General features: G+C 39.3%; 1 protein-coding gene across 6 annotated transcripts in view; it reads right to left on the reverse strand.

The window, feature by feature from the left end:
• The window catches only part of RABGAP1L (RAB GTPase activating protein 1 like), a 262912-nt gene that overhangs the window by 60774 nt on the left and 189399 nt on the right, over positions 1-12739 (reverse strand). For all 6 annotated transcript variants that reach the window (XM_075038616.1, XM_075038614.1, XM_075038615.1 and 3 more), the window contains one exon: positions 5213-5341. In XM_075038616.1, the coding sequence (XP_074894717.1) occupies positions 5213-5341 (129 nt within the window). The remainder of the gene's footprint in view (positions 1-5212; positions 5342-12739) is intronic.

Raw genomic sequence — 12739 nt, forward strand, 5'->3', positions numbered from 1 at the left:
ATGCCAAAACCAAAGGGAAGTTTCTTAGGCCATATTATTTCATAGTATGAATTAGTTCCAACACATTCTTAAATCATGGAATACGACCCAACAATTAACTGCTGGAAAATACTACTATTATTTTTAATTCCACTGACCTTGCGCACAGTGATTTCCTCATTGGTGAAAGATAAAAATTCAGACCTGATGAGTAATCACCATGGATAGTCCTTAATTGAACGAGACATTCTCTACCACATTTTACATACAATTTTCAATTAATAGGAGCTTTTTTCTTTGTATTTGCAGAACTGTTCTCAAGGGATAGACTGATGCTAATTATTTTCAGTTTAAAAATAGGATAGTAAAACTACTGCTACAAAATTCAAGGGTTAAGTCCAGAAATCACCAAGTATTTTTTCCAAATCCAAAAACACCAAGTATTTTTTCACTTGCCTTCTCTAGGACCATGTCAGCTAGAGCTCAAGGAAAAAAAAAGAAAGAAAAAGAAGCAAGTAGAGGTAGATCATTACATGCTAAAACTTCCATTTTGTTTTATAGTAATGTGAGGGGGAAAAAAAAAAAAAGAAACACTGGAAAAGACCTCGCAAGAGTATGAAACCTGGCCACACCATGATTCTGTTTTCACATTTTTATGCCTCTGTAATTAGCTCAGAAACATAAAGAAAATACTCCCTGGCACTTACTGTGTGATACTTACTCTAAAAACATCTGGTGTTTAGTCTACAAATGCTAATACAGAAGTGAGAAGCAGCTGAAGGACACACAGTGCCTCATTCATACAGCAGAAGAAAACATGTTTAAGGGTCTTGTTTGTTGGTGTGGGTTTTTTTAACAGAACAAGTTTTGCTGCATTCAACAAGACAGACAACTACTTTTCATATAACCTCTGCATTCCTTGGGACCTCTTTGAGTGATGATTATCAAGACTATAATTTCCTATTTTAGCATTTCCTGCAATTATTAGCTTCTGTTTGTAAATAAATGACATGATTATAATCATCTAATTATGGAATCATGGAATAATTGAGGTTGGAAGGTACCTCTGGTGAACATCTTGTCTAAATCACACCCTCAAAGCAGGGTTACCTACAACGGGTTGGTTCAGGGCCAGTTGCATTCTGAGTATCTCCACAGACGGAGATGCCACAGTGTCCTTGGGCAACTGTTCCTGCGTCTGATCACCCCTGAAGTTAATAAATCAATAGATAGCTTTAAAATATAAATTATTTCATTTTGTGCTCACTGCTTCTTGTCTGTCTACTGGACACCACTGAGAAAAGCCTGGCTCCCTATTCTTTAGTCCCTCCCACCAGGTATTTATCTATATTGATAACACCCCCCAAGCCTTCTCTGCTCCAGACTGAACAGCCCCAGCTCTCTCGGTCTTTCCTCACAGGAGAGATGCTCCAGTCCCTTCAGCATCTTTATGGCCCTTCATTGGGCTCTCACCTTTGTAGCTATGTCTCTCTCCTCCTGGGGAGACCAGGCCTGGACATGGTCCCCTGGATGTGTCTCACCACTGCTGAGCAGAGGAGAAGGATCTCTTCCTTGACCTGCTGGCAACAGTCCTCCCAATGCAGCCCAGGATACCACCAGCCTCCTCTGCAGCAGGAGCTCACTGCTGGCTCATGTTCAACCTGGTGCCTATCAGGACCCCCAGGTCCTTTTCTGTCAAGCTATTTTCCAGCCAGCTGGCCCCCACCAGGTACTGGTGTATGCAGTTCTTCCTCCCAAGAGCAGGACCTTGCACTTCCCTTTGTTGAACTTCATGAGATTCCTGCTGGCTCGTTCCTCCAGCCTTGTCAAGGTCCCTCTGGATGGCAGCAAACCCATCCGGTCCATCAGCCACTCCTCCCAGCTTTGTGTCATCTGCAAACTTGCTGAGGGTGCCCTCTGCTCTGTCACTCAGGTCATGAAGAGGCTAAGTAGTATTGGTCACAGTATCAATCTCTGAGGTAAAACACTAATGACTAGCCTCCGGCTGGACATCCTGCTGCTGATCACAACCATTTGAACCAAGCAATTCAGCCAGATTCCCATCCACCTCACTGTCCACTTATTTAGTCCATATTCATCAGTTTGTCTATAATGATGTTATGGGAGAGTGTCTACACTTGCTATACTTGAGATAAACAACATTCTCAGCTCTCCCCTCATCCCCTAAGACAGTCATCTCATCATAGCAGGCTATTAGGTTGGTTAAGCATGATTCACCCTTCATAAAACCATGTTGATGACTCCCGATCACCTTCTTCATTATGAGGGGATTTTCTCTTCAGCCTATCAAATATTTCATGTGCCATCTCCAGTCAGAGGTTACGTTCCTGTGATTCAGATTTGGCTCTCTAAGGACATTCTAGTCGGCGAAAGTGAGAAAAGTTGATCCAAATAAATAAAAACTGTGAGTGTGAAGTCAGTTCAACCCTTGTATGTTTTAACTTAATGTGGGACATCGAGTTAACGCAGTCAAGGCATTGCATAATCACTCAGTAGGGATGCGTAACAGAAATACTAAGATCAGTCTGAAAAAAGGATGAATGGAAGCCTCCGCATGCAAAAGCACCAGAAGAAACGATACAGAGAATGGGTTACGAGAACGGCATGTATTGATAAGCAAGGACATGAGTGACAGCAGTCAAACTGACAAATGATGAGAAATGTCTTGCTACATCTAGACCAGAAGGCCAGCACTCTGGTGAGGCCATACTAGAGATGACGAGCCAGTCGGAGACCCGCAGCAGGGCTACAGTACATCACCTCTGCCAAGAGGAAACAAGGCTGGAAGCCACAAACCCACCCGCAATGAGGAAAGAGAGACAAAGGATGGCAATGACAGGCTGAGGCCAGTAAGCTTCTGAGGGAAAAGACCACAGCATGAGAACTGTTTGACTCCTAAAGAGCGCACAAAAATTTGTCTAAAAGTCAGTTTATTGTCATCAGTTAAGACGAACCCAAGAGACATAGTGAGGACTTTATAACCACTGTCCCTCACCCTCATCACACACAAGTGATCCTGGCCAGACAGAAGCCTTGGTGTTGGTGAGCATGTGGCTATCAGTATGAGTGGCATATATGACAGAAGGAGTGCAAGTGAGTGAAAAGAGATTCATTTAAAGTAAGTATCATCCTCCCCACCAATGAGGTCTTACACTGAGTTTCCTCACATTAAGTTCCTGAAGTCTTTCACATTTTTGCTGTTTCAAATACATCACCTATGTTCAAAGTCTTCCCTATTTAGATTAACTTTCCTGACTACGCCATTAATCCTGAAAACTAATCCTTAACTAAAAGCCTCTGAGTTTCAGAACACTCCTCTCCATGAGCTTAGTTGTTCCTAGCTTAACTATCAGAAGACTGTTCAAGGGACAGTTTAGAACCCCTCCTATGTCTTCTATCTGAACAAGGAATGAGTTGCATGCCCAGTGAGGAAGCAGAACCCAACTCCCAACTATACTCATTACAAGGGTGGGGTGTTACTGACACAGCAGAAAGCAACCGGAATCTTCTACTTTTTCCCATCCCTGATAACCCCCGGTCTCGGCCCTGAATTCTCCCTCCATTCCAATAATTCTTGCTAGTCCTCTTGTACTCCTGTCACAGAGAGCGCCTTGACTCCATGTCTGCTGTACTCATCTGTGTTTTTCTCTTACATGCCAGAATCCAGAATGTGCGAAATCCTGCGTATGAAGTGGATTCACTGTCAGATCCTTCAGCTGCCTTCCCATTCACATTGATGAACAGTTCAGAATTTTATTCTCTCCTTTTAAAAGGCCCCATGTGCTGAACCCATACGAGGCACTATGCACTGAACATCTGCCTCAAATGCATTTCAAAATACTTTCCCAACAAAACACACCATATACATATGTACCCAATAAAATTTGAAAAATTAATGAAAAATAACATCATGTAGCACACAGTATATTGCACAAGAAAATGAGAAAGGTAGGCCCCCAAAAACTGACAAATATCTCTTCCAAAAAGTACCATGAGGACTTCTATGTTAACCTCCCATCAGAAAAATATACAGTGAGTAAACAACATAAAGACGATTTTCCTGTACTTGATGAGTCCTTAAATTACTCATTTTCAAGAACTGAGCAAAGGACTAAATACTAAACATCAAACTGTAGTCTTTTACTCCAAAATACTCTCTTTCAGCAGCAGAGTTGAAATCCAACTCCAATTTTAATAAAACCTCTGCACAGTTTTTCTTTTTTCTGGCTGGAATAAACATTAGTATGGCAAGCCCCATTCTTTCACCAGATCAGTATTTTAACCAGTATGGAAAAAGCCCTTGCTTAATAAGCTATGAAATTAAGCACCACAAAAGGAAATGAATAAATATATTGAAAGAGATTTAAAAAGGCAGGGTGTTAGAGGAGCATTCTTTCTGATAGGATGTTCTCAGCCCATTATCAGGCCACACAAAACACACGTTTCCCATCAGCACTCACGTTCCAAGAAATAACAAAAGCACTTTTTTCCAAGATCAAATGTTAAGCCCATCCATAGCTATACATATTCCAACAAAAAATCCCAGAAAAAATAGCAGACCTTTCAAATGACAGCTTTATGAACCTCTGCGGCCATTTTTAACAGAATATTTCCATCCTCAAAAATTTACAGTCAGGCTCCTCTAATTTGCCATCATTCATTACAAGCCCAATACTTGTGCTCCAGACATTCAAGAAGCCTGCCTTTTGACAGCACGGTCTTGGTTAGGGTAGATATAAAAAGATATTCTGTCTTGGTAAGCTTGATATACAAACAAAACTAAGTTTCTACCCCAATGCAATTGTATTATACAGCAGTACTCAGCAAATAAATATCTTCTGGTCAAAACAAATAATATCTGACCTTTGGTTGCACGATTATCATACAGTTGATTAATTGGTTTAGTGTAATCACTGTTTATAAATCAATTAATGAATTAGCGAGTTCTGATAATTCAGTTTGTGTGATCATGCATCAGTTTTCTAGTTTAATTATTAACTTGTACTGAAGCAAAGAGGGAAAAGCTCAGAGTTTTACTTTCTTTAAATATAAAAAGTGTGGGTGCATGTGTGTGTATAAATACACAAACATATATAAAAAGTAATAAACTAATGATTTCATTACTTTACTTTCACACACTACTACCATTCTTAACATTGCACCTGACTGTACAAACCCTGGGTGAATGAGAAGAAAAGAAGACCATCCTTACCTTAATGTTGCAAGCTTGTTCCATCAGTCTTCTGGCGTTCTCTTCAGCTCTGTACCTCTTGGGCAACTGAACCCTGAAGAATTTTAAAGCTCCTTCAAAATCAGCTTGTAGAAGGTCCTCTTTTGAGGTCTGCAATTAGACATAGGGAACTACTGTAAACACTGAGAACATGCAGTCATGCTCTTTTACTGGATTTGTCATTTACTGAATGTATTCCAAACCACCAATATTCACATTAGCTCAAAAACATCCTCCTTGAAATCAGCTCTCTAACTCATATCTCGTAAAACAAAACAGAAGCTACAGCATATCCAAGGAATCCTAGGCAGAACAGCACGATCAGAGGACTGTAACACATTAATGTATTTTATCCTTCTATACCTGCAGGGTAAGAAAAGGATTCTGGCTCAGCCTGTCAAGATGTCACTCAGTGAGGAGAAAAACAAAACCCAAGCAAACAACAAAAACCTAGGAGAATTTATAATATTTCCTAGACAGCTTGTGCATTAGACCACTGCTGATTCTCATAATGCTGCCCTAAAAAGACAATGTATATATAGATATATATGGTTGCAGACATGAATAGCAGAAGCAGAAATGCATATGACTCATAAGAGGCATCAGCAAGTCAATGTGCAGAAGTCTGTGACACAATTTCTCAAGGAACTCTGTGCCAGAAAATGTTCTACATGCTTATTTCTCCATCTCTCATAATACTGTACCTCTCAGTGTGGTATTAAGCCTAACAGGTCAGAAAATGTTAAACATTCAACATTAATCCAGTTCTGCTACTGATGGAGTAATATGATTCACAGGGACAAATGTATTCATCTTCAGATTTACCAAGAACAACACCAAGAGATTTAGCAGATATGAAATACCAGGCCTTGGGATAGCTCCTTTAAAAAGGTCACAGGAACCGTGTGTCCAGACAAGAGATTTAGGATGTCATCTCAAAAACATGAATTTCAAGATCTTTAACCCAGAATGAATGAGCGAAAATGCATCAACATACAGACTAGTATCATGGAGACCGGTGCTGTGTATCACGGTATTACTACAAATACCTCAGAGGCAGCACAGGTACCTTTGGTTAGGGTTAATTGCTGAATTAATTGCTCAAGTACCACTGCCAACATTTTCATGTGTGTATCCTCCGCCTTCTCATGAGTAACGCCCTTTGTAATTTTTTGCCTTGTTATACGCAGTAGGTATATTACATACACATAGTTTCAAAGTTTGATTCTTAACTATATTCTCATCCACTCAAAATTCTTTGCTGTCTCCAATTTCAGACGTGTTTCCAGAAAACACACTTCAGCTAAACACAAGAGATTTGGCCCTGCACAGGGAGAATGGGGAGAAACTGTGCAGCCTTTGACATGCAAGAGTTGAGGCTCAATGATACTACTATTTCTCTTGGGTGTTAAATTTGTTTTAAATAAATAATTATCACTACAATGCAGAGAAAATTTTAATCTTATTTATGAATCCTCCCTATGCACCCTACAAACTAGCATCGCTAGTTCATTTACATGAAAATAATTATGTCTACTATATAACAGCCCTTTTTAAAAGCAAACTGAACTTCAGTATGGTGCTGCAGATATGTAACAGTAATACTCAAACCTAGCTCGACATATTCCACATTTCTGCTGAAAATGCTAGAGCTGACTACCCAGAGGGTCTATCAAAAATAGCAATTTACCCAAACTTTATTTGGTGGGGGGAAGGGAGAAGGGTTTTTGAAGGGATTTGAAATTAGGTACCAAACTTGGAACAACAACAGAAATTAAGGGGGTATTTTCATGGTTATCTAGTATCTCTGACAGCAGAGAGCATAAGCGGACATCAGAGGTGTGCCACACCAACACTGATAATCATCACTGCTCTGCGCCCAATCTTTCACTTTGGGAATGGGCATAGCACTATCTCCTTTGACGTCCTCAATCAAGAGCCTACAAGGACAAAATCTACGCTGTACATGTTTACCTATCACCTTATGTATTCTCAGAGATTATTATACTGTATACCCTAATGGGCACTCCATAGTAGTTTTTGCTACATTAATCGCAAGGAAAGAGCGAGAAAACTCCAAATGCAAGTGGAGTAGCTTCAGCGGATCCATTTCCCCAGGACTGCAGCATTTTTAAAGCAGACAACTTTCTGTCATCAAAATCCTCAGAGTTCTCCCAAGATCTATTTGATCCTCCCTTCACTGGCAGCCAAGGAAGCTGCTGGGTCATCACTGCAGGGACACAAGAAAAGCTGCCTTCAGGATGCCGATGAGAAATGTTCAGCTTCACAAACTATCACATCTGATTCTGTCCACAAAAATTTGGCAGAAGGACTATTTGGCAGAGACTCAATCAGACAAGATCGATGTAGTGTTGACAGAAAGCTGGTGCAAGTTGGGTATCTGATGAATCAGACCCACTCATGAATGCAGCTATGGCCAACGCATCCGTTTCCTCTTCCTAACGTCGTATTTCTCCTGGATGAGTTTTACTGAGGTTAGATATGCTTTTGCCCCACTTGAGACTAGATCACCATTTCATATCCATGATGGGCTACATTTAAGGTGATCTGCAAGTTGTAGAGTGTGGTGGGAGCAGCCTGTCATGCAGGCAGCACACAGCATCACTGCCAAAACCCGTGCTGGCAACCAAGCTGCTTCTGGGCAAAGTTCAGCTGGGTAATGTTGATCGAAAAGCAGTAAACGGTTTGCTAACCAGCTTACTTGAAAGTGATTTCTTCCCTTCCCTCTCAGTGATGTTGACAGCTGTGATCACTATACAATTCAAATAGACTTCCCAATTACGTTGCAAGTGTGCCTTCTCGGGAGAGCAGCTCTCCTGCATTTCCAGTCCCCTCCTCTTCCTCACACCGTGGCAGCCTCTCCCATCCTCCTCCAAAACCTGGCCCCAAACACAACTCTGACCCCAGGTGTAAAGGGACACCAGCCAACCTGTAAAACTGATTTTGCTGCTGTTGGTGGTTTTACACAGAAGGTGCTCTGATACTGCAATGCTGAACGACGGGTAATCTCCAAGACAGGCTGGCTGGTACGTGCTTCCAACAGAGTGGGAGGGTGTTTTCAATTAAGACTTCTGGACAGTTGCTCCCAACGCAAAACAAACACCAAACACACTTTTTGCCAAAGTTTTAGCATTCATTAGGAGCTGAGCTATCCTAATTTTAAGCATGTATTCTTCCTAGGGGTCCTGACTAGACATTTTTATTTCAATTTTTTATTTAATTTCTTTTTCTTAAATTATCATTATATGTTGAGAGTTTTGAATTTACTTTTTTTTAGAAATCAGAGGAGGAAAAATCCTAAAAAACCCCAAACACCCAAACCAACAATTAAATTACCCAGCCAAACTTTAGAAAAGTACATGCACCTACTCTTTACGTCCATAGCACTTCATTTAAAAATAAATACCAAAAAAGCCAGAGGCAAATACGTCAGAAAAACAGCAATTACATGTAAAACATTTAAAGTCAGATTTAAATCTCCTAGGCTTCTGCTTGAATCACTATTACAATAGTATTTTAACAGCCTGAAAACAAATTACTCATGTAAAATTGTAACTATTGACAATTTTGAGTTCTCAACCCTGAAAAACCTTTAATCAATGAAAATCCCATAAGAATAATGGTGACTCATGCAAATAAGAACTTCTGTGACAGAGTTCACTGAACTAAGATTAAAGTTATGAAAAATTATAAGCCATCACATTGTATAGTTTGATATGAGTGGTAAAGCCTATACTGTTCAGCTCTTTTTACTTTGCTGAATATTTTAATTTCATTAAAGTAATCTGTTGATCAAAAAGTTACATTTCACTATTAAAATCACAAGAAACCAAAGTAACATTTTGAGAGCAACATTAACTGGGTTGTGTACTTTGCATATTTTCTGCAAACTAACCTCTTCAGGTACTATTTAAGACCAGGAAGCAACATAAAACCAGTGTGTGTGTGTGTGTGTGTGTGTGTGTGTGTGTGTGTATGCAGTACAAAAAAAAATTAAAAAATAGCAATGGTGGCATCCTAAGATTCACATCTCTTGACATTTTGTGATTTTAATCAATAAATCATAAAGACATTTCAGGAACCTTTTGGCAGCTCTTTGACAGGCAGAGATTTGTAAATTTGTTGGTCTGCATCACTCAGCTTGTTGAACTCATCAACAACTTATTTCACTAAACCATCTGTAAGTTTAATGAACCAATAATTAGAAGTTTGGCAGGTGCATTGCATTTTTGTGCACTCAGGGACTTCAGGGCATTTTTTTATTATTCTAGATGTGATTTTTCAAATAATCATATTTTTGGTTAAAACATATTTTTAAAACCAGGCAAAAGAGGAAACTCACTGAGAACTATGACCAAAAGTCTCAGCTTGCCTTTTAGGGTTTGACTAAATATGCCCTCGAATGTCCTTCCCACATTGCTTAAGTAAGTCAATATATTCATAAAATTATCTTATATGGATTAGTTGAAACTAAGGGAAAGCCCCTTCCCAGAAGTACTAGCAACATATTTCAACTGTAAAGGTAAAGTTCTGGAAAACCACAAATGTTCAAAAACATGAATGGAATTCGAGAGACTTAAATGATGCTAATTTTGATTATTTATTTTAAAGTAAATAGTATTACTACTACCTTCCCCCAAATATTTAGGAAAATGTGATTAAGACGAAGGACAAAGCCTTGGCTTTTTTCTTTAATTTAAGTTCTCTGACTTCAATTATTAATTCTGCAGTCTCATTTATTCCTGACTATATCAACTACAACTCCTATTCCCATCTGGGAACTAATACTGCAGAAGAAATTTCAGATCAACCACACCACACTTCCTTAATTTAATTCTTCCTCCTTCATACAAACAGATAAAAATTACTAATTTCCATAGAATTCTATGTATACAGTATGTATATTTTGAATTTCTATAGAATGTCAGTGAACACAAACTGCCTTTTTTACACTTTAACAACATGTGTCAGGAACAAGACAAAGTTAAAGGCTGAAAAGAATCTGGCCATAGTCTACTCCACTATTTAATTTGCTACTGGTAAATTCAAACTGCTTACGTGTATCCTTACACTGATTTTTCAGAACATAGTATTTAATCTATAGCACACACAGATGTGGTTTTAAGTTCTTTTTAAGAAGATATGCAGTGCAAAATCAATGTATGCGAGCTATTTTTTCTAACCTGATAGTTCCTCTTCCACTGATAGCAACAAGACTGCAATGCTGCATGGTGCACAACAGTGCACTGTGCTGCCCTTAAACACGAACCACAGACCTGACCTGATCAGTTCAACGACTCCAAGAGGATGAAGTTGACCTTCTATGCTGCCAAGGAGTGTGGGGGTGGATAAACTTGGGATCCAGGCCTGGGAAAGTTCGATAGGTAAAGCTGTGCTGCTACAGTTACACTGACACACACTTATAGCACAATACATCAAAAGACTCCTTTTACTGGCATCACTTATGTCCATTTCTTTACTGTGAAAGCTATACTGTCACAAAAATTTTTTGCTAAATAAAATCTGTGTGCTCTGTAAAACACGGTTTGGTACAAAAGCGTTATGGAAAAAAAATAGCTTTGGTTTGTGCGCAGTGAGTTGGCATCCATAAATATGGCAATAATCTTGTGTACACCCAGTAGCATCCCTCTGCTGAAAATTTCACCACTGCATTTATATGTAGCTTCAGATTTACAAAGGTAGCATTCATCCTGCAATGTAAAATACTGATGAATGTGGATAAATGCAAACACAAAATCTACTAGCCTCATCCACCCAGAGCCATCCCAAAGGGGATAAACCCACGCAGAATTAGTGCTGTTTCACTTGCCCATCATCGCAGTTAGCTGATGCAGTGAGTAGGTGATCTGAATTTTTCTAAGGCTGGCATAAAGGTTACAGATTATATTTCTCACATAACACTACAATGGCACATATTCTGCCAGTCCTAGGGATTTATTCCCAAAACCACAGCAGGAGAAGCTTATGCATGTAAAAAAGAACCTAGTTCTTAGTTTTATGAAACACTGAGGTTTTGAAGTATCTTCAGTTCTGATTAAAGTACAAATTCTTGGTCCTCAGAGATTTCTCATTTTTAAAAAATTATCAGAAACGTAGTCTCTCCTCCTTTATGGAAGGACTATATGTCAAAAGGGATAGATGTCAGAAGAGGTATATTTAGCTAATAAAACCTGACAGGAAAATCACAGTGACTCCACAAGTCAAGACTCTCTAATAACACAAGCATTATTTGTATTGTTTTGCCTTTCCCCCCCCTCTTTTTTTTTTTCTTCTTTAATAAACAATATTATGTCACTCAACAAAGCTAAGCTGCCTGGGTGATGAAGTATGCTAAATTTCCTGGTATTCTCCATCTGGAGGGCCAGAATACAAAGCCTGATTAAGTCAAGTGAAAAAGAGCTTAGTGGTTTTGTCTCTGCTTTCCTTAGAGCTCATCACAAAACAATTCAGAATGATTTGGCAGTCCTTGCCCAAGAGACCATCAGCACTAAAGCAGCTGGATGGGATGGAGGAGTGCTTAGGTACACTTGAAGGTAAAATGGAATAATGCTTATACATACAACAGATTCAACCATGCGTTATTAGTCCCTATGACAGGCACTATAACCAATTCTACAAGTGACTTTAGGTATCCAAATTCATCTGCACTTTGCTAGCAATCAGAGACTTTGTGGGGTTTTTTATTTCTATCTAACATCTCACAGCACAGGGACACACTGGTTCAACCACCCACCCTTTTTTTTTTTTTAAACACTGAACATCTTATAATACACAGAGCACATTCATTTATGTGAGTGTACTGCAGAACACGGAGATAGGTTTCAGCAGCACGACAAAAACGCTAGACGGGTCACTGTATATAACTACAGTACAGGACTGCACAGGGTATGGAAATAAAAGAAAGGCACCATCCCACTAGAAAATGGGACGGGATCAGTAAAGAACTCTCTTCACATGCATCACATAAAAATGACATTCTGTTGTACAATGCCATTGACCAAGTTTACCTCTGACCTGCAGCCAGGTTTAGTTACAATATCTGAGAGCAGACTCAGCTAGGACTAGGTACTGACTTCTGGATTCGCCACTATTTTGTGGTTTTGAGGCTGCTTCGTACAGTAGTAGAAATGATAAAAGCGTACTTCTCTGTACTCTGATGTGCCACACCAATTTCAGGCCATTTCACATACAGCATCATTTGCTACGACGGATAAAAACACCTTTGACAATTTATTTCCCAGATAATTCTACACATGTATTTTAAACTTTTTTACATACTGTCAACTGCCTTTTCAAAATCAAACACAGAAACAGCAGAAACCCAAAATATATCCACATAGCTTGATTTTTTTATGAATGTTTAAAACTAACCTTTGATGTCACAAGTATAAAATTTGAAATGCAGAGCACTAATGCACTTTCCACCAGTACCTAGAAGTAGAGAGGGCATGCTGCTTATTTGGAATC

This window comes from Buteo buteo, chromosome 10, assembly GCF_964188355.1.
Source record: "Buteo buteo chromosome 10, bButBut1.hap1.1, whole genome shotgun sequence".
Taxonomy (NCBI): domain Eukaryota; kingdom Metazoa; phylum Chordata; class Aves; order Accipitriformes; family Accipitridae; genus Buteo; species Buteo buteo.